The sequence below is a fragment of the Cupressus sempervirens genome, chromosome 7 (genome assembly GCF_028749045.1).
Source record: "Cupressus sempervirens isolate cs-2001-9-10 chromosome 7, ASM2874904v1, whole genome shotgun sequence".
Lineage (NCBI taxonomy): Eukaryota > Viridiplantae > Streptophyta > Pinopsida > Cupressales > Cupressaceae > Cupressus > Cupressus sempervirens.
This window is the reverse complement of record NC_143124.1, coordinates 515,200,437-515,224,380: the sequence shown is the minus strand read 5'-3', so window position 1 is coordinate 515,224,380 and position 23,944 is coordinate 515,200,437. Positions and strand designations below refer to the sequence as shown.

The 23,944-nt window shown below is 35.1% G+C and overlaps 1 protein-coding gene across 1 annotated transcript in view; it reads left to right on the top strand.

Moving 5' to 3' along the window:
• The first annotated feature begins 1,944 nt into the window (after positions 1-1,944).
• LOC149547790 (jasmonoyl--L-amino acid synthetase JAR4-like) overlaps positions 1,945-23,944 on the top strand; it is a 52,634-nt gene continuing 30,634 nt past the window's right edge. Inside the window, exons 1-2 of the mRNA XM_089791841.1 lie at positions 1,945-2,784; positions 3,763-3,864. Of these exons, the coding sequence (XP_089647967.1) occupies positions 2,495-2,784; positions 3,763-3,864 (392 nt within the window). The 5' untranslated portion in view covers positions 1,945-2,494. The remainder of the gene's footprint in view (positions 2,785-3,762; positions 3,865-23,944) is intronic.

Sequence of the window (23,944 nt, the reverse complement as noted above, 5' to 3'; positions counted from 1 at the left end):
ATATTTTTCTTATATATTTTATTTGCAATATAAAACTTTATACTTTGTATTGATTAATCATAATGCTTATGATAAGTAGGAGATAATTTCCATAGCAAGTCAAATTGTGATATTGCTATCAGGATTTAACCGTGTGATTTTTGAGTCAAACTCATTGACCCATATTTCATGAGTAGTGATTCAATATGAATCCATCTCTCATGAGAATAAATGGAACACTTAACACTCATTGGATCTAGGTGATACTCATAGGGGTGAAGCACCGGGACTTCCCGGGAGGTCACCCATCCCAGTACTACTCCAGCCTGAGCACACTTAACGATGGAGTTTCCTCCATGGTTAAACCCAAAGCTTGCAATCCCATTTGCAAAACCTTCACCAATGTTGTGCCTTATGAACCATTCATTAGAAAGCCCCTTAAGCTCATCAATTGATAAGTAGGAGATAATTTCCATAGCAAGTCAAATTGTGATATTGCTATCAAGATTTAACTGTGTGATTTTTGAGTCAAACTCATTGACCCATATTTCATGAGTAGTGATTCAACATGAATCCATCTCTCATGAGAATAAATGGAACACTTAGCACTCATTGGATTTAGTTGAAGCTCACAGGGGTGAAGCACCGAGACTTCCCAGGAGGTCACCCATCCCAGTACTACTCCAGCTTGAGCGCGCTTAACTATGGAGTTTCCTCCATGGTTAAACCCAAAGCTTAAATCCCCATCCCATTTAAGCTTTGGGTTCAACCATGGAGGAAACTCCATAGTTATGCGCGCTCAGGTTGGAGTAGTACTGGGATGGGTGACCTCTCGGGAAGTCCCAGTGCTTCACCCTTGTGAGCTTCACCTAGATCCAATGAGTGCTAAGTGTTCCATTTATTCTCATGAGAGATGGATTCATATTGAATCACTACTCATGAAATATGGGTCAATGAGTTTGACTCAAAAATCACACAGTTAAATCTTGATAACAATATCACAATTTGACTTGCTATGAAAATTATCTCCTACTTATCAATTGATGAGCTTAAGGGGCTTTCTAATGAATGGTTCATAAGGCACAACACTTGGTGAAGGTTTTGCAAATGGGGTTGCAAGCTTTGGGTTTAACCATGGAGGAAACTCCATAGTTAAGTGCGCTCAGGCTGGAGTAGTACTAGGATGGGTGACCTCTCGGGAAGTCCCAGTGCTTCACCCCTGTGAGCATCACTTAGATCCAATGAGTGCTAAGTGTTCCATTTATTCTCATGAGAGATGGATTCAAGTTGAATCACTACTCATGAAATATGGGTCAATGAGTTTGACTCAAAAATTACACTAGCAATATCACAATTTGACTTGCTATGGAAATTATCTCCTACTTATCAATTGACGAGCTTATGGGGCTTTCTAATGAATGGTTCATAAGGCACAACACTTGGTGAAGGTTTTGCAAATGGAGTTGCAAGCTTTGGGTTTAACCATGGAGGAAACTCCATAGTTAAGCACGCTCAGGTTGGAGTAGTACTAAGATGGGTGACCTCTCGGGAAATCTCGGTACTTCACCCCTGTGAGCATCACCTAGATCTAATGAGTGCTAAGTGTTCCATTTATTCTCAATTAAATCCGGATGCAATATCACAACATAATACTTATATCAAATATTTAATGAATCATAATACTTATATATTTGGTACTGATTAATTTGTAATCACATAGATATTAATGTACCAGTAATCTATATATAACAGAAATTTAAAATAAATAATTACCTAACAGATTGTTATTGATCAAAGCTACTTTTTAATAATAAATTGTAATAGTTAAACATTAATATAAATATGTTTATGTTTTTTAATAATTATCACAAGAACATGCTCAAAATCATCTCTGCTGTCTTCCATTGAAAAATAACAGGCACAAATTTTCACATATTAAATTTATAAATGCAATAGACCAAAATTGATAAATGTCCCTTCCTTTGTACAAGGTTCAGTACCCAAGAACTAAAATTGACTGCAAATTCAAAGCTGGCCGTCTTAAGTGCATGCTTTTAGTCCGTTAAGCATATTTTAATGGAGGTTTGTGCAGATTTCGGACGTACGTTTCTGGACCACTTTCTGGTCAGTTCAAATATGTTACGGTCGTTGAAGATTTGTAGAATCTTTTTGTCTTGCACTCATAAAGGAATAGTGGAATAAATTGGAAAAGTCTAGACTGAAAATGCAGGCCACTTCGATTGACCGTGCAGCGCCGCACAGCGGTCTCGTCTGTCTTAAGACGGCGTAAAGGGGGAAAAAGTAGAAAGGAATTTGAGGCCGAAAATGCCGAATGTAAATGTAAATGTAAATGAGAATGTGATCGAGGAATTCGAGACGATAACGAGGGATGCAGAGCGCGTGCAGCGAGAGACGCTGGAGAAGATTCTGGAGCGTAACAGTGCGACGGAGTATTTGCGGAAATGGGGAGTAAGGCGTAAAGGGAGAAAAAGTAGAAAGGAATTTGAGGCCGAAAATGCCGAATGTAAATGTAAATGTAAATGAGAATGTGATCGAGGAATTCGAGACGATAACGAGGGATGCAGAGCGCGTGCAGCGAGAGACGCTGGAGAAGATTCTGGAGCGTAACAGTGCGACGGAGTATTTGCGGAAATGGGGAGTAAATGGAAGCACAGATCCCGTGGAGTTCAGAGCAAAAGTTCCTCTCGCCACTCACACCGACCTCGAGCCCTACATTCGACGACTTGCCCGCGGAGATCAATCTCCCCTTCTTACTGCTCAGCCGATCTCTGTGTTCTCGTTGAGGTGCTTCTACAAATGTTCCTACGCGCTGCAAAATTTCTCTTCTCGTTTCTCGATTCAAGTTTAAAATTGTAATTAAGATTTCATTTTGTGTGCAGATCTTCTTTTCTTATTTATTTTTCTTCTTCTAAGTTTAAATTTATGCTTGCAATTTTATTTCTTGTAAATCTTTCTACATAATTTTTATTGTCTTTTTTCAATTAAAGTTTAAATTTGTAATTTAGTTTTCATTTTGTGTAAATCTTCTTCTGCATCTTTCCATAGCCACTTTTGATAAAATTAAATTAAAAAAATCTTCTTCAACATCTGTGTCTGATTGAAGTTTAAATTTCTACATATTGACTTATATTTTGTGTGCAAATTCTCGTTCCTTCTACACAATTTCTGTCTCTTGCAGATTGAAATTCAAATCTAAACAAATCTAAACAACCTGGCTTTCATTTTGTGTCCAAAATCTTCTTTCAGCATAATTTCTCTTATTTACACAGTTTGGTTTTCATTTTATGTGCAATTCTTCGTTGCTTCTTTATAATTTCTCTTCTTGTTTTTTATTAAAGTTTAAATTTACTTTTGAGGTTTCATTTTGCTTCTTTCTCCATTAATCCTCTTCTTCTTTCTCAATTAAAGTTTAAATTGCAAGTTAGCTTTTACTTTGTATGCAAATATTTTGTCTTCTGCACAATTTCTTTTTTTTTTGGATGCAAAATCCAAATTTACATTATTGAACTTTCATTTTGTGTGTCCGAATCTTCTTTCCTCGTGTATAATTTCTCGTCTTTTTCTTAATTGAAGTTTAAATTTAAACAATCCGACATTTATTTTGTTTGCAAATCTTCTTCCCTTATGCATAATTTCTCCTTTTCAAATTGAAAATCAAATTCGTACAATTTAATTTTCATTTTTTGAAAAAAATAAATAAAAATCTTTCTTTTCTAGATTAAAGTTCATATTTACACAAATTGGCTTCTGCTTTATGTGCAGCTCTGGGACTACCGACGGGAGGCTCAAATTCATCCCTATTAACAATGAATTGCTCACAGGAATGGTGCAAACCTTTCGTATTTCTGCCGCCTATCGAGCTCGGTATGTCGTCCTGATCATACATCGCTTTTAGCTATTTTGGTCTACAATCTCTTTGCATCTCTTTGATAAATACAAATAAATACCATGTTGTGCGGTCCAGTATTCTGATGCGTAGTTTGAATTTTTTTCTGAATTAATTGAACTTCAGTTGATTTCGATTTTCAATTGCAAGAGCCAGGAAAGTTACAGAATTTAATATTTTCTTATATTCTATTTGCTGCTGCTTTTCTGATTAGGTCCTGTTAGATAATAAGTTTATTGTTTTCTTTTCCGGATCAGGGTAATTTCTAAATATTATTTTGCTTCACAATTAAAGAGTAGTTTTGATTAATGTTAAATTACTATTGGCTGTTTGCTTATTGAATTAAATGATGTTTGATAAGATATTAAATTGATTGTTTAAAGTTTCTCATGATCAATATTTTTACATATATATTAATTTTTATTTTATTTCTATTTTATATACTGAAAAAAAATATGAACATAGTATAGTCTATATGTTTACAACTTAGTCTTTGCTATTAAATCAAATGTCTTTTGAGACATTATTTTTAACCATTTGCTTTTATTTTCTACACACTTAGATTTGGTACGAGTCAATGCAATTTTGAAGTTATAGAAAATTACTTTAAAAAAAGGTTGTCTATAGACAACCAATAAAGAAATGAACTTTCACTAAAATTCAAATGTGAAATCCACCTCTGCAACACAAAAAACTTTCAGTAGTAATGCTACATAAATGACAAAAATGCAACTTTGATATCTCATAGAAATAAAAATGGCTATGGCTATATAAAAAATATAACAATAACCAGCCACACGCCTACAAAAGATATAACTAACCATCAAATTTGAAAAGTCTTTGAAGTAGCCTTTGAAGTTGCTTGGAACACTAAGGGTCAATTCTTTGTGAAGTCTTCAAAGTTGCTTGGAATAGTAAGGGTCATTTCTTTGTTGCTGAAGAATCTGCATCTTCATATAGTCTAGAAGATTGCTAGTCATGTTGTTCTTCATGGAACTCTGCAACAATTGACTAACTACAAAGAAAAGCAATTTAGAGCTAGGTGGGAGATAAGATAAGATAAATCTATTAATGTCCAACAAAAGGTCACCAAAGGTCTAAGGGACTGAAAGCATACAAGCAATAAAGTAGTTGACTACAAGACACCAAACGGTGTCTGGGAAGGAGCAAGCAGGATCAAAATAAATAAAACAACAAAGGGGCTAACAAGGAGGCAAGAACTAGGGACCCTTATTCAACTGAAAGAACTCCAACACAGAACGAGATGAATCTGGGCATGAAGGACCTCTAGTCTGTCGTTGTGACTTCCTAGAGTGATGTCGTTGAGGAGTGAGAGCAATAGTAAACCTAGTCCGGGGTCTCACAAATCGAGAGTGGCCAACCACGGGGGTATTGCTAGTGCTGGAGGTCCGCTTCACCCCCTTGGTCAGAGATAATGGGGAGAAGAAGGTGGTGATGAGGGGCTAATCTGTGACCTTTTGGGGGGTCAAGCACTGCAAAGTGGAGTCTCAGAGCTGCATCGCCTTCCTGAGATAGAGCGCTAGGCATCTTTGATTTGTATACATGAAGAAAGTTGGGAGGGAACTACACTCTCTGAATAGGCAATAGAACCTTCCTTTGATCTCATAGTATGACGAGCAGCTGAAGATGAAATGGGTCTCTGTCTCTGCCTTAGACAAGGAGCATAAATGATAGATCCGATCCTCTTTGCTCATATGATGATCATTTTGTATCCGTAACCAGTAGGAGCCTACTTTGAAAGATCCAAGGGAGATGTGTAAGGCATGGCACCAATGTCATGATAAGTAGCTAGGTCATGTAATAACCCCATCAGTGATAACCAAGAAATGCTTAGCATAAAAGGCCATCTTAGGACGTAACCCCTCGATCAAGTTACTCCAGGTCATGGTGATGTACTATCTATAAATATCTGTCTTGACATGCCCATTCAACTCTTGTGGTGATGGGAGGAGATGAGCACAACCATCCAATGAAAACTGGGAGGGAGGTGGTCAATAGTAATCCCAATAGAGCTCAACAAAGAGGTTGACTGAGTGTACCAACATCGACCCCTAGGGGAGGGATTCAAGGCAGCAATGACAACAGAGGAGCAATAGGTCAAGTAAAAACATCAGTAATGACTAGCTGTTGAGTTCACAAAGCCAGAGAAACGGTGAAGAAACCAAACCAAATAAAAAATGGCACTAAGTCTAAAAGGACGAGCTCTGGATTCTATCAAAATAATGTCATGGGGGATGAATCTATGGCATCTAATAATGCGTTTGAGAAGTAAAGTTTGAACACGCTCAATATAGTCCTAGTCCGAGTCAAGAAGAGATGGTCCCCAAACCACTAAACCATAAAGCACCATTAGTCTAACCAAGGAGTCCAGAAGGGACAACTTGGACATCGTGTCCTAGAAGTGGTGTTTGAAGCATTGTCTCTCTAGCATAGCAAGGGAGCACATCCCCTTGTTAACTATGGGCTAGATGGCCAGTCTCATATTGAAGCGATGTCCCAAAAACTTGACACCGAGATATGTGTAAGAAGAGGCGATCTCAATCTCCTGTCCTTGAAAATAAAAGTGTAGATCAGAGCTCTTCAAATGGTTGAATACCCTAACCTGAGTCTTACTCAGGTTCACAGTTGTTATAAGTCGTAGAGGGAGCCCAGGTCGTCAAGGAGCCTTTGAAGACTCTCGAGAGAAGATGCTAAAAGAACCACATCGTCAGCATATAGAAGAATAGAGATCAATACGTGGTGTAAGTAGGAACCATCACTTGGGAGTGAAGACTCTTTGAGGAAGGTCTCGAACTCATCAATATAAATGCCAAACAGTGTGGGGGAAAGAGGGCAACCTTGTTTCACCCCAATAGCGCTCTGGATAGGAGCCGAGAAACCCCCAAAGGTCTTGAATCTACCCACAATGTTCTTATATAAGCTCATAATAGCAGTTAATAAGATCTTTGAAATCCCAATGTTTTTGAGCTACTCGAAAAGATCTCCCTATGGGACGGTGTCAAAGGCCTTACAAAAGTCTACGAAACAACAGTAAACTTTCACAGAGTGATGTCGAGCCTCCTCAATAATAGCCTGTCAAGTCACGATGTGGTCCATGGTCTGGTAACCTGCATGAAACCCAACCTGGCCTCTAGCCTTATAATCTCTCCTGTCGAGCTCTCTAGTAACACTAGTGTTCAGTGTTGTGGCGTAGAGCTTGGCAAAGGTGTGATCAATCATGATAGTCATGTAGTTGCCGGGGTCCGAAGTTAGCCCATACTTGTGGATTGGGTAAATAACATGTCTCGACCAGGGGTCTGGGAAGCCAGTGTAGACCACTTTGTTAAAGAGTCTGGGAAGAAAGGAGCACAACACCGAGACACCGAGCTTGAGGATCTCCACCTAAAAACCCTCCTCGTCAGCCACCCTATTGCATCCATGTATCTGATGGCCTTAAGAATGCTGGAGGGGGTAAAGAGATGGCGGCAATGGGGAGGTGGGGTGAGGTGAAGGGGAGGTTGGCCTGGGATGTCGTACAAAGTGGAGGCATAGGCAGTGAAGGAGATGAAATTGAGGGAGAGTAAAACTTTAAAAATTTTGTAAAACATTGAGATGTATCTATAATTCTATATATTAAGAACTAATTGTCTCAAAGTATTTGCTACTACATTGCTACACAGACCAACTCTAAGTAAAGTCTTTTTCCTAATAGAAGGAATGATAAAAAAACAATAGAAAGTATTTAAAAACAACGTTCCATTTTATACTTGCTGAAGAACAGTCTCAAAATACATGTTTTAAGTTTTCATCATGTCAGCAAAAGACACACTTAACAGATTGAACCACAAATTTTTACTTATCCCCAAACAATTATTGATTATGTAATACTTTCTAGACCAAAATCTAAGCATTAGTTTCAGCTTTAAACCTGTATATTTGTATATTCAAATTCCTCCACTCCCTATTTAGCATTTTAAAAAAAAAAACTCATACATGAATATTAAATGTTTTAAGCCCTCTTCTTAGAATAACTTCAGTTGGTCTAAAAATAGTGGACAAAGACTATACTGATTTATTTGATGAAGAGAGATAAGATAAGACAAATTTATTAATGTCCAATGGAAGACCAACAAGAATCTATTTGTTAAATATTGATAAATTTGTTTTAGAAGTAAGATGGGGGGTTTCTATTTGATGAAATTGTTTATTAGTGATTTAGGGGAGAGAATCTAGTACTAAACTCATGCTAATAGTTGGGAATAAATTGTTGATTTGATATTCACACTTAGGTTGGGACTTATATTTTTAACAACATTGCACCAATAGTTACGAGTTTAAAGTTGTTATTGAATTAAACATTGAAATGTGCCATTTATTGTAATATTATAATATTTTAATACCATGTAATACCATTGTTCTTACTTTTTTTAAGTTATTTTTGATTTTTGGACAAAAACTATATTGATGTAGCATTATATTTGATAATGTGACCTTAAGAAATTTACCAAATAAACTATTACAAAAAAAGGAAAAATTAGAAAATATTTTTTCCTTTAAAAACTTCATCTATAGAAAAAGAAAAAAATAATATATAAATAAATATAAGAAAATGATTTCTGATCTATTTATTGAAGAACAGAGTGAAAATTGTACAATTGTACTTTATTCATATGGAAAAAAATCAAAGGAAAAAACATGTCTATTATAATGAACTTAATTTATTATTTCTTTATATTATACTTTATTAAATCCTTTATCGGAAATTCTCAAGACGCAAATTTATTTTTACTGAAATCTCTTTACTCAAAGCTATCACAATAAAAAAATGTTTTAGACTGCAAAGGGTGAACCCTGTAATGCCTCGGTTGGATAAAATTTTTACCATCTCGTGATCTTTAACTTTCAATAATTGAATATTTTAATCATAAAGCAAATTGACATATACTGTTGTGCTTTTAAAAAGGATAATTCTGACATAGGAACTTCACCGTCTAAAATTAAAACTGAGATAATCTAAAAGAGAAAAAGGAATTAGTCGCTCTAGTTGCAATCCAGCCGAGCCCAATAATTCATTGTTAAGGCTATCGACCAAATTGTACACACAACCACTCCAAACTTTAGCAGAACACCTTTACGTTTCATATTTGTAATGATTCCTCCTAGTCTCCTTTCAGCCCTGTCGATTACCCAATCAACCTCTTAGAGCTTCTTTTTGTAACTCCATTTTGGCCTACAATATACAATTGTCCGATTTAATCTTCTTCTCATTCCACCCACTTCCGGATACTATCATTAGTTTGGTTAGTCATGTTGGATTCTTTCTCTGATCTGCAGTGGATGCAAGCGACTGCAATTAAAGGCAGGATACTCTAAAAAAAAAGTCTAAGAAATTTCTCCTCCATTCTAATGGCCTTGTCGAAGTGTTATAAAATTAGAATAATAAAATAAAATAAATTATACAAGATAAAATAGAATCTTTTGAAAGGAAATAGGTGTTCCTGAGTTTTTTTTAATAATTTAAAGAGTTTTATTAAAGAATGAGGCTGAAAGTTCTCACTTTTATAATTATGTTCTCATATGTCATCCATCTAACAACTCTTTTATATAATTATATAGTTGTATAAAATATGAGATTTGTAAATTGAGTCTAAAATGAAATGCAGGGATGAAATACAGTAGATAAGGGGCAATTGTCTTCTGACATGACTCATGTTTCATTAGTTAGTAGATAGTAAATAAGGATATGATTTCTTAGTTCTCTCTTTGCTAAATACTTTGTAATTTCTTTTAGATTTGAATAAATTTTTAACTACCTTTTAATGAAATTTGGAAAATTAAAATTTTAAAATTGTTTAATATTAAAAATTCATTTGATCCGATATATATATCTTCTAAAATATCTAATAATACCTATTACATTTGTTTAGATATTTTAGATAGTAGTTTCATAAACCTATTTTTTAACTTTATTTTAGTGAAATTTGAAAAATCAATTTTTTATAACTTGCTTATTAATTATATATATATATATATATTCTAAAACGTTTAATAACACTTATTAAATTTGTTTATATATTTTAGACAATAGTTTCATAAAAGTACAACCCTTCTACATAAGGTCTATGAAGGAGAACTTAGTAAAATTTTTGATGTAAGCCATCCACATCAAATTTCCCTTTGCTTGGGGTAGGAATTAGATGACAATGTTTTATTGGTTAGGAGGTATCCCTGCCACTTTGTGGGGAAATACCTCTAAAATTAGTAAACATCGAGGCTCGTTTGGTTGCTGGAATATGATTTGAGAATCGGCATTCAAAATCCTGTATTTGAGATTATGAAACTTGAAATCCAGATTACAGCGTCTGGAATTTGTTTTAGGACTGTTTGGTTCAAACTCGAAAATATTTGATATTTGGAATTTGTTATTCCAAACCCATTCGGTTCAACATATGAATATGTGGTTGAGAAGATGAATATAAAAGTCATAGTGAGAGGCGGTTTTGTATCTCCAATTTATTTAGGGATCTGTGAGGCAGTTTTGTATCTCCAATTTGTTTAAGGATCTGTTCATGGTGCTTCCAACTCCACCCATGCTAGAAATGTCAACGATCTGAACCTTCTCTTCGCCGCTATGAGTCATCAGGCACCGCATTTCAAAATCTTCCTCAAGTTGATCAAGACAACTGCTTTCAAAATCTTTGACAAGTCTGTGTAGCCCCACTGGGTATTTGGCGACATGTAGAAATAGAATTCTCAACTATCACTTCTTTCCTCTGCATAGAAGTCCCAAATTCGATGTTAAATTTTACTTACCTCGCACCACTTTCGCTTGAATAGAATTACGTCGACAAATACAATTGCTTTCGAATATTTCACAAATTTTCCATTTCTGTTTGTATGTTTGGCGGCCAATTTATAACAGATGAAAATGGAGGACGCGGAAATGTATCAACAACAACAGATCCGGGTGATTGGGAAACACTTGCAAAGTTAGGCACCATAAACATCGAAACCAGGTACATATTAGGGTGTTCAATGGAAGATACATGCAGGTATATTATACAATTGGTATTTGGAAACCTTTATTATCCAGATAAGGAGTGCTTTCGAGAAGAAATTGTTCTTCAGATCTATGAAGTATTAATCATGGGCAGGCACAATCCAAGGAGCATCTGACTTCGTTGCAGCTTCTTCGCATACCTCCCTTCTCTTCATATAAAGTTACAGCGAGAGAGGCGACTGGTGCATACATTAAGGGCAATAATAGTTGTAATAATGGGCATTCGGATGTCAAACCTAATTAATTTCATTTTATTGAGAATTCTTATTTTGGAAAGAGTTCTAAAATGAGATTTAAAATATGAATTCCAAATAACAAGTATTTTGAGGGGAGATGAAATTCTTGTTTTAGGGGTTAAATGGGGATGCCAAATCCACATTTCCTCAAATTTCAATTCAGATTTTGCGCACCCAAACAACGAATTTAAAATTTTCAGAAATTGGGCATGCCAATTCTTGTCTAATTCTAGCAACCAAATGGGACCTGAAGGATGAAAATGATTTTTACTGATTTTGTTCCTCATGTTTAGAAGTAGTGGTAGCCATTTTGGAGGTGGTGACAAAAGTTTTTGAAATTTTGTTTTTAGGGGAGTTAGTGGGCAGCTTTTCTTTCAAGAAGGAAAGTTTTAGATTTGAAAAGAATGATAGAGTTGGGATTGTTTCTTTTTGAAGAGAGAGTTTAGTCTACTAACTAAAGGTGTAATTTTGGGAGGAGAGTTAAAATAAATGCTTTTAAGAAGTTATTTCTTACTGATAAAAATACTATTGTTCAAGTATGTGAGGGTCAAATTTAACTGAAAATTTGTAAATAAAAGTCGATTGACCCACTATTTTGTTATACAATTTTATTTTGATTTTGAATAAGAATTTTTGAAGTTGCATCAATTTGTTGTCCATTTTTATCTACTTTTTTGTTAGTTATATTTCACATGTGTATGTGTATTTGGAGTGCTCCTTGTGGCAAGTCTAAGTGGGCAGCAACTCCTTGTATCAAATTTTCAGTTAGATATTTTTGAAATTTTTTAAGTATTTTAAAATAGGCAGTCCCGTAAGTTTTATTGTGCAATATAAACCTCAATGGTAGTGCTTAGTATATTTGCAGCAGATCTGGGAAAATAACATCCCACAATAATGATAGCACTTCAAGATTACATCAATTAGATGTTCAATACAACAAGATTAGACCAAGAGCAGAATAGGGTGAGGAGTTCTCACATTGAATTTGCAAAGTCGAATAGGGAGGATCTTTCACCCTCGAAATGAAAGATAATAGAACTACAACAATAGTTCATAGATATAAAGAAAACACCGAATTTGCATATCTACAATAACCTATAAACTAGTATTAAATACCCCTTCGTAGAAACTCCCATGGGTTTACAAAAAGTGCCAATAAGACCAACACCTATGAAAATAAAATAAAAATGAGCCTCTTTCTGAATTCATCAAAGGTCCATTTATAATATTATTTAAATTTAGGGACCATTAATTAATTAAAATACTTTGTTAAAACTAGGGACATTACAAATCCTCGCTGCCCAATGATTGCTTTCCCTCAAGCAATTTGTCATCACTTGGAATGCATTCAGCTCCAGGATTCCAAACTAGGTGTGGACATAGACCTAGCTATATCTGTTGAAAGTTCCATGTTGCTTCAGGATTACCTGTACATAATTGGATTCCACGGAGATGAGTAGATCGTCACCAAGCCTCTATTGCGCTACTTTGATATAAACATTACTATATATGAAAGAATTAGGATCCCATGGAGGGCAATCATAAATCACATTGGTGCTCCAATCCAAAACCTTAATGTGATCATGTACACCAATCTCTTTTGGAATCTCATAACTTAGGTAAATCTTGATTCTTCCATGAGGATGGTCTTGCACAAATGCATATCTAATGCCTTCACTGAATGCATCACACTCCAACATTGTCATTATACCAATCAACATTCTCATAGTACTTGTAGGTACTACCACCATGTCAATCAATAAATCCACTGTACTATTCATCACTTTTATGATGCCAGTTGACATTGTCACCCTACTGATCAACACTTTCCCAGTGCCAATTGGTGCCACCACACCAGTCGACATAGCTACCATAATTGTACTAGTCAATACTATGACTATGCCAATGAAGAGTAACTTTGCGTCAAGATCTTCTTGCTTCACTTTGCTATAAACATTGTCACGCACAAAGTTATCAGCATCCCACAAAAGCCAATCATAAAACACATTGGAACTCTGATCCAAAATCTTCATGCAGTTATGCCCATAAAAAGGATCACTAGTAGTGTCTATTCCATACAACTGATTAAACAATGTTGTCTTCTAGACAAGCTCCATGCAAGTATCTTCTTCACCCTTGCTTTTTCCATGTAGGCTTAGGTTTTCTCCACTTGTAGGGGTAGCAACAAATTCTTTCATATTCTTGTGTTGCACAAAATCAAAAGTCTCTCCATAGAAACTGAAACCTTGTTAGAGTAAAATATTTTAAACTTAATTATTTTATTAAGTTACCTTTTACACCTTAAGATTTCACTTTATGCATTGTTCATATCTAATAATTATTAATCATTAAATGTTTACATTTTAGGGTTTCCCTTTTAGGTTTTGATCTCCTTATATTTTTATAAGGATTGATCCTTTGTATCATGTAATCCAATTCCATTGTTTGTGAAATAGATCTTTCCATTTTTCAGAGTCATTTTCTTGTCTTTTCTCCATTCTTCCTTGTGACAAGTTATTTTGCATGGAGGTGTTCTTTGGGTTTTGAGAAGTTATATTTCTCAATTTCTACATGGTATTGGAGCTTTGACTTGTGATTGCCCGTTCTTGTTTTTTGAAAATTTTTGGAACTTAAAGGCATTGAAGATTTCAAAGGTTTTTTGATTGGATATGGAGGTGAGCCTTTTTTCGGAGTACCTTGGGCTCAAACATACCTCATAGATGGATTCACAACATCTAAAAACTCCTATTTTCACATAAAGCAAGTCAGTTTTGGATGCAGTTGCATTCTGAGGCACTCTTTTTTTGCTCCCAATTCTTACAACCTATGCACACTTCTTGAGGTGACAATTTCTGATTTGTTTTATCAAATTTTTTCTCGCTTTATCAGAAAAGTACATTTTGTTAAAACAAAAAATGGCAAAATTATTATTTGAGACCTGCAGGTCCCTACTGATGTAGGCCTATGGGCCCCTAGCTTAGTGAGCTGCCACTGACAGGTTCCCCAAAGCTCACTAGCTCTGTCCGTGGTCAACCAAATCGTCCACCAAGCTCTGTCACCCAATGGCTCTTTGTAGCCCACCACCTCCACTCGGTCCAATGTCTACTTCCACTCGACGCCCACCTCCGTCGATTTTCCACCTAGCAAGGCAATTTTTTCTGTGTGCCCAATGGTTTGCCATGTTTTTACAAGTAGTTTTCCTCTGTGATTTTTGGGTACATGCATAATTTTTCTGAGTTATCTATCTACCTTTGTTGAGTGAGTGTTCCTTAAATGACATTAGACTCATGATTTATCTAGAGACTTGATGCAGGAGCAATCTTGCATCAACCAAGAATATTTCTTATTTTTCTATACCAGTTTTTTTTTTTGCGTAGTAGTCGTTGTTGCTTTGGTTTTTAGGTGGTGCACAATTGATGTCATGTCAAGGACTTATTCTTGAACGTTGTCTTAAGTGTACATTATTTGATGTTTCATACTCTTCCAGTTCTATGTAGTGCTTTGTGGTCTCTGTTTCCCTACAATTTCATCTAGTAAGGTAACCTATTCCTGTTCACGTAGTTTCTGGTGATGACGTGGCATCTTGTGTAGTTGGTATCCGACTCCTAACTCTCGTGTGGACCTATCCTTAAGTGCATGTGATCTTATGTTATCCTTTTCTTAGGTTTGTGGTTTACTCTTCCAAGATTGGACCTATAATGTAATTAAATGCTTGACTAGCTGACTTGTGGCTTAGCTGACTATATAAGAAGCTTGGTTAGATGTAGGAAGGTATCAAGATCAATAGGAGTAGAAGATAGAAGATGTGAGCTTGGACTCTAAATTGTGATTCATGTTTAGTACAAGGCTGCAACCCATAAGTTCTCATAGTCAGGCATGTTATTATTGTATATATGATGTTAAATAATTACACCTATTGAATGCTGCATATGCCTCTTGTTTCTTGTTATATACTTGATTAAAGCTTTCATGGGTTACTCTTAGCAAAGGCAGCTTGGTGGTTCCTTTCTAGAGATACCTCAGCCTTGCATTAGGTGGTATCAAAGCAAGATTCTTTCTTAAGACTTGGATCGTGGAGAACCTTGTTGAATTTGGTTGTAGGGTGGCAGATCTAAAATCTAGCCTATAACTTGCAAAAGGTTATGATGTTGCAGGAGCTATTTGTCAAAATGGATTGTGGTAGAGGAAATATTGATAATGCTATAATAGGTATGTTGAGGAAGATTGCAATGAGACTTGAAGTTGTTGAGACAACGTAGAGAAGAGGTGTACATCTTGAAGACATTAGTCATGATGAAGAAGTAGCATCACATCCTAATCCCAAACTTGAGGTTGAACAAGCTAAAGAAAGGCTTTTGAAAGTTTTGGTTAGGGTGAATGCTAGAGTTTCTATTGAATTTGCTTGCTATGATGGAACACTTGAGACTAATGTTGTATCGGATTGGATCTTTAAGATGGATAAATACTTTAAGTATGAAGGTGCTTCTAATAATAAGAAGGTTAAGATAGCAGTCACAAAGGGCCATGCTTCACTTTGGTGGGATCATTTGCAAATTTAAAGACGGAAGAGAGGAAAAGAGAAGATCAAGACGTGGACTAAATTATTAGAAAGATGAACAAGAAGTTTCTCCCTGTAGATTACCAAGTCAATTTGTTGAGGAAGATTCAAAATTTGAAACAAAAAGACATGAGTGTCAAGGAATATACTGAGGAATTCTACAAGTTGGATATTGGATCTAGGCATGTGGATGATGAAGTTGAGAAAGTGGCTAGATACTTGAATGGTTTGCGAACATCAATTCAAGAAATTAGCTATATTAAGATGGGCATTGTGGAAGAAGCATATCAATATGCTCTAAAGGGTGAAGAAAGATTGGTGGAGAGACATGATCAAAGACAGAGAGGAAGAGGTGGAAGATTTCAAAGGAACATAGATAGAACCTTTGGAGAAAGTAGCAGATCTGAAGTGCAAGAAAAAAGAATAATCTGAATGGAAAGATGACAATTCTAGTAAGAGAGGTGACTATACCAAAGGTAGCTAAATTGGTTACTCTAGGAATAGTAATAATGGTAAGAGGGATGAAAGATCTTGGTTTAAAGGTACTTGTTATAAATTTGGCAAAGAAGGACATGGAGCTTTTGAATGTACTATTTATGGTAAAAAGGTTGGAGGAAGTAGTAGAGATGTTTTGTCTTGTGAAGAAGTTTCTGAAACACCTAATGAACCTGAGAATGGTGAGAATCTAATGATAAGAAGAATCTTGTGGAATGAGAAATCAGATGAAGGACCTATTTTGAGGAGAAGTCTATTAAAAACCGTATGTAAAATTGATGGAAAATGTTTCTAAGTGATCATTGACAGTGGTAGTTTAGACAATTTGGCTTTTGAGGTATTGGTAAACAAGCTGAAGTTGCAAAGATTCATACATCTGAACCCTTATCATGTTTCTTGGATTCAGGATGAGCATAAGTTGTTGGTAAGTGAATAATGTCTTGTAAAATTTAAAATTGGGAATTACTATGATGAAGTCTTGTGTGATGTTATGCCTATGGATTGTTGTAACATTTTGTTGGGTAGACCTTGGTAGTATGATAGACAAGCATTACATGATGATAGATTGAATTAGTATACTATTTGGACAAATGGGAAGAAGCAAATTTTGTTAGCTTTGATTTAGAAACTTGATGAGAAAAATTGCACTATAGTAAGAGTTTGTTTGGTGGATGGAAATCAATTTCTCAAAGATATGAAAGAATAGAACATACGTCTTTCTTTGATTCCTAGGAAGATTGGAAAAAAGACGAACTTGAGCATGCAGTTGAGATAAAAGCTTTGTTAGATGAATTTCAAGATGATATTTCTAAGGATGTACTTGTTGGACTACCTCGTGTGAGAAGTATTAGTCTCTATATGGACTTGATACCTGGAGCTAGCTTACCAAATGAAGCACTGAATAGAGTAACCCCTATGGAGAATATTGAATTGAATCGACAAGTGCAAGAATTTCTTAAGAGAGGTTTGATAAGAGAAAGCTTGAGCCCTTGTGTAGTACCTGTTGTATTGGCACCTAAGAAAAATGGAGAATGAAGAATGTGCATTGATTCTAGAGCTATAAACAAGATCATAATAAAATATAGGTACCTTTTCCTAGGATTAATGACATCATGGATTGTTTGAGTGGAGCTAGATACTTTACCAAAATTGATTTGAAAAGTGGATGTCATTAAAGCGTAATAAGAGAACGAGATGAATGGAAAATTGATTTTAAGACTAATGAAGGTTTTTATGAATGATTAGTTATGCATTTTGGTTTAACTAATGCACCTAGTACTTTCATGAGATTGATGAATGAAGTTTTAAAGAGATTTGGGAAAAAATTGTGATTGTACTCCTTGATGACATACTAATTTTCAATAAGACCAAAGAAGAACATCTTGAGCATATCAAACAAATGTTACAAAGGTTAAAAGAGGAAAAGTTGTTAATTAACTTGAAGAAATGTTCTTTTACGAAAGAGGAGTTGGTGTATGCTGGCTTCATGGTTTCTATCGAAGGTTTGAAAATCGATCCTGAGAAGGTAAAAGCTATATTGGAATTGCCTACACCTGAGAGTGTTGGAGAAGTTAGATCATTTCATGGGTTGGGAATTTTTTTATAGAAAGTTTATCAGAAATTTCAGTTTAGTAAATAATGTTATGACAAAGACTATGAGAGGAGATAAAAAGGATTTCAAGTCAGCACAAGGAGAAAATAAGAGTTTTGAAACATTAAAACAAAAGGTTGCAAACTTACCTATAGTTGCTTTGCTTGATTTCACTAAGGCTTTTCAAGTAGACTATGACGCTAGTGAGAATGTAATTGGAGCTGTTTTAAGTCAAGAAGGAAGACCTGTAGCTTTCTTTAGTGAGAAATTGAATGATGCAAGAAGGAAATACTTAATTTATGATTAGTAAGTCTATGCTATTGTTCAAGCTTTGAAGAAATAGAGACATTACTTGATGCCTAAGGAACTTGTCTTGTTTATGAATCATAAATCCTTGTAGTACATTGGTAGTCAAAACAAACTGAATCAAAGACATATGAAGTGGGTAGAGTATTTGCAGAATTCTACCTTTGTGTTAAAACATAGAAGTGGATAATCAAATAAAATCGATGATGCTTTGAGTAGAAGGAGTTTTTTGATAGAAATGAAGGTTGAAATGCTTGGTTTTGATGATTTGAAGACTTTGTATAAAACTAACCTTGATTTTGTAGAACCTTGGACACCTTACAACCATCATTTGACAACTGAATAAGATAAGTGGATTGACTACGTTATTCAAAGGAATTCAACTTTGCATACCTAGAGGATCTATAAGAAGTAACATCATTAAATAGAAGCATAGTTGTGGATTTGCTAGAAATTTTGGAATTGATAAGACATTGAAGTTGATTGCTGAAAGATACTATTGGCCCCAAATGTGTAAGGATGTTCAGAAATTTGTGAGAAGATGTGGAGTTTGTCACTTGTAGCTAAATGAACTAGTTAGTATTTGGGATTGTATTCACCTTCACCTATTCCTAGAAGAACTTGCAAAGATATAACCATGGATTTTGTAATTGGATTTCCTATAACTCATGAGGTTTTGATTCTATCTTTGTGGTAGTGGACGAATTTTCTAAAATGGTACATTTCATGCATTGCAAGAAAATGATTGATGCAATACATATAGCAAAACTATTTTTCAAAGAGATAGTGAGGTTGCATGGATTATTGAAGACAATTAATTTAGAGAAAGATACTAAGTTCACTGGATACTTTTAGAAGCCACTTCGGAAGAAATTAAATATTGAGCTTAAGTTTAGTTCTACATTTCATCCTCAAATTGATGGACAAACTGAAGTTGTGAATAGAAGTTTGAATAATTTGTTGAGATGTTTGGTTGGACCAAAGCCTATAAATTGGGTCTTGGTCTTGACACAAGATGATTTTGCATACAAAGATTCTGTAAACAGAAGTACTAAGAAGACAACTTTAAAGATCATAAATGGATTACACCCTAGAGGAACTACAAAAGTGGGAAACTTGAGTAAGGAAGAAAATAATAGTGGTGATGCTGATGATTTTGTGAGTTTCATAAAAGATTTGCATGATGATGTAAGAGATACCTTGCAAGAAAGTACTCAAAAACATAAATAGTGAGCTGATCAGAGGAGAAGAAATAAATCTTTCAATGAACATGATTAGGTAATGGTTCATTTGAAGAAAAATAAATGTCCAGTTGGAACATACAACAAATTGAAGATGAAGAAGTTTGAGCCTTGTAAAATTCTGAGAAAGCTTGACAGTGGAAATAATTTTTAAGTTGAGTTGCCTGAAGATATAGCTATTTCACCCATATTCAACATTTATGATATCTTTGAGTACTATGATCCTTAAAGTGAGTTAACTATTTATCTAGATTATCTAAAGAAGAAAGAGGAAGGCATTGAATAGATCTTGAACATCAGAATAAGTAGAAGCATTAGAGGAAATGAGTATATGAAATACCTTGTTTAGTGGAAAGGAAAACTAGTTGAAGATAGTTCATGGATATCATAGGCCGAACTGGAACTTATGATTCAGGTCTGAACACACTTGAGTCTTGATGTGAACATCAATTCTCTTCTTACCCAGGTGTCTAATGCAGGAGCATTTTGGGAAAACGAGCAATCTTGCATCAACCAACAATATTTCTTGTTTTTCTATACTAATTTGTTGTTTGTCTAGTAGTTGTTGCTGCTTTGGTTTTCAGCTAGTGTATACTTGATATCATGTCCAAGACCTATCCTTGATCCTTTTCCTAAGTGTGCATCATTTGATGTTTCCTACTCTTCGAGTTTTGTGTCGTGCTTTGCAGTCTCTATTTCCCTGTTGTTTCATCCAATGCGGCAAGTTGTTCCTGTTTATGTAGTTTCTAGTGATGATGTGGTATCTTGTGTAGTTGGGAGTCGACTCCTAACTCTCATGTGGACCTATCCTTAAATGTATGTGATCTTATGTTATCATTTTCTTAGGTTGTGGTTTACTCTTCTAAAGCTGGGCCTATAATGTAATTAAATGCTTGACTAGCTGACTTGTGGCTTAGATGGCTATATAAGAAGCTTGGCTAGATGTAGGAAGGGATCAAGATCAGTAGGAGTAGAAGATTGAAGATGTGATCTTGGACTTTGAATTGTGATTCTTGTTCTATATAAGGTCGCAACCTGGAAGGCCTCACAATCGGGCATGCTGTTATTGTATATGCAAAGTTAAATAATTACACCTATTGAATGTTGCATATGCCTCTGTTTTCTTATTGTGTATTTGATTAAAGCTTTCATGTGTTACTCTTAGCAAGGGTATCTTGGGGGGTTCCTTTCTAGAGCTACCTTAGTGTTGTGTCAAGGTAGATCACCTCCTGACATTGATATGTATTTTATGTGCATTTTGAACTTGGTTCCTTGACATGTAGCTCTTCTTGGCCACTTTTTCAATTGCCTATCACCTCACCCTTGTTTGTATTAGGGGGGTTTCTCCTATTGGTTCTTATGGTTCCTTGGTTCAATGGAGTGAGCTATGTATATAGATTTGTTCCTATGTACTAGGAAGTTGCAGTGGCTAAGTACCTATGCATTTCAGTGAGATGGATCATTTACCATAAGGACACCTTTTTCATTCCTATTTTAAAGGGAGCCTTCCATATTCATTGATCATCTCTTCAGACTTTGGTGTTTTCCTCCGGATTCGAGTAGTGTCATCTAAGGGAACTCATGTAGATTATAGTATTCTCTACCTAGTCATGTTTCATGTTTGATTAATGAGCTCTTCAAGGTTTGGTATTTCATGCCATTTGTATCTTCGACTTCAATTATTTGCCTTTGTTTGCCTCTTGATTCAAGTTATGTCATCTGAGGGTACTCATATAAATTATAGTCTTCTCTATCTGGTCATGTTCATTTCTAGTGAATATTTTTCACATCATTAGTTACTTTTTGACAGAGCTTGGTAAATTCTTCATGCTTCAGTGGCATTCTTCATGATCATACTTTTGTTCCTATTTTCCGAGACATTCTCTAGTTTGGAGGCTTATGTAGTCATTCACTAGTGCTTTAAGCATTCGTTTCATCTCTTCTTGGAGTAGAGGTTTTTCCCATGAGGTTTTCTCTGTCTCTCTCTTCTTTATAGAGATTTGGTTGTGATTGGTCCCTTATCAAGCCTTGTTGTCAGGACCTAAGTTCACTTTCTACATTGTAGTTTTCTTTTCTTTTCATTCATTGTTTGTAGCTGCATTGTCACTCATCTTAAGGGGGTGTTAGAGAAAATGGTTTTAAAATTAATTATTTTATTAAATTACCTTTTATGCCTTCTTAAGATTTCACTTTATGCATTATTCACATTTAAGAATTATATTAATTATTAAATGTTTACATTTATGAGTTTCCTTTTCAATTTTGATCTCCTTTTATAAGGATTGATCGTTTGTATTCTGTAATCCAATTCCATTATCTGTGAATGACGCAGGGGCAGGGTATATTGAAGGTGAAACTCTCAACTTAAACATATAACAAGCCTTGCTTAGAGTTACACACACTGTAGCAATATAAATAGTACATGAAACAATGGAAACAAGATCATATAAGGTTAGGCAATTGGCAATAACATTGATGTAATAATTAAAAGAAGTCTATCGGCATGCCCGATTAAGAAGCCTTCCAGGTTTCAGCCACATACAATGAATTTATGAAGTTATAATAAAAAAACGCATCCTATCTAGCTTCTCAATATTTCATAATATCCTTTACTACCTCTTCTATCTCTAACGAACTTCTTATATAGCTAGCTAAGCCACAAGTTAGTTAGTCAAGCATTTCATTACATTCTAGGCCTAACCTAGGAAGAGTAAACAAGAAATTATGCTAAATGAAACATAAAATATTGTGCACTCAAAGGAGGATCCAATGTTTCCAAGGAATCGACTCTTAACTTCGCAACACATTACGTTAAAATAAGAAAATGTGCTAAAAGAAACAACATGCCTCGTTAGAAGAAAACATGCCAAAATAGAGACCACAAAGAACGCTTCACAATTGGAGAAATACAAATGATCAAGGCTTGCGCTCTTAGGAGGAGGATCAAGGATAGGTCCTCATCAACATGTTGACTGCACATAACACAACACCAATAACAACAACAACTACTTTAGGAATAACAGACTGGTATAGAAGACAAGATATATTTTTGGTCGATGCAAGATTGCTCAAAGACCCAAGATGCTCCCATATCAGACACCTGGGTTAAGAAAGAACTAATGTCCACATTCGACACTGTTTGTACTCTGACCTGAATCATAAAGATCCAACTGAGCTTGTGTAATCCATGAACTATCTTCAACTAGTTTGTCTTTCCACGGAACAAGGTATTCCATGTAATCCTTTCCTTTAGTGCTCTTGCTTATTCTGCTATTCAAAATCTGTTTGATGCCTTCTTTTTGCTTTCTAGGATAATCCATGTTACTATCATTCTCATTTTCTAATTCATACTACTCAAAGATATCTCTTGTGTTAAATATAGGCAACATATCTATATCTTCTGGTAATTCCACTTCATATGCATCTCCATTGTCAAACTTCAAAATCTTACAAGGTCCAAACTTCTTCATTTTCAACTTACTATAGGTACCAACTGGAAATCTATTTTTCTTCAAATGAATCATAACATCATCACCAACTTCAAAAGATTTGTGTCTCTTCCTTTTATTAGATTTTTGTTTATACTTCTGATTACTATCTTCCAAATTTCTTTTAACTTCCTCATGTAAAGTTCATGACAATTATAAAGTCATCAACTTCAGCACTCCTTTTGGTCTCAGTAGGCAATTCTCTCAACTTCATGGTTCCTTTAGGATGAAATCCAATAACAATATGAAAAGGTGTTTTCTTAGTACTTCTATTCGCAAAATTATTGTCTGCAAACTTTGCTTCTACCAAGACTAAATCCCAATTAGTAGGCTTATCCCCAACTAAACATCTTAGTAAGTTACCCAAACTTTTGTTCGCTACTTTAGTTTTTCCATTTGTTTGAGGGTGAAATGTAGAACTAAAATTCAACTCTGTATTCATCTTTTTTTAAAGTGTTCTCCAGAAATAGCTAGTAAACTTAGTGTCTCTATCTGAAACAATAGTCTTAGGCAAACCATGCAATCTCACTAATTCCTTGAAAAATAACTTAGCTACATGCAATGCATCAGAGGTCTTCTTACAAGGTATGAAATGTGTCATCTTCGAAAATTTGTCAACCAAAACAAAAATAGAATCATTAGATCTCTTATTTCTAGGCAATCCAAGAACAAAATTCATGCTAACATCTTCCTAAGGTATATCAGGTATAGGTAAAGGTGAATACAATCCCACATTCTGACTAGTTCCTTTTGCTACATGACAAATTCTGCAACCTCTAAGCATTTGTTGTACATCCTTGTAAATTTGTGGCCAAAAACATCTCTCAGAAATTAGTTTAATAGTCTTATCAATCGCAAAATGTCCAACAAGTCCACCTCTACGTTTCTCTTTTATTATGTTCTCTCTCATAGATTCTCTAGGTATGCACAACTGAATTCTGTTGAACAACATATCCTCTTAAATGAAATAATCAGTCCACTTATCACTCATTGTCTGTTCCTTATAAACTTTCCAAGGTTTTGCAAAATCCAGATCAATCTCATACAAACACTTAGAGTCATCAAAATAGGGTACCTCTACTC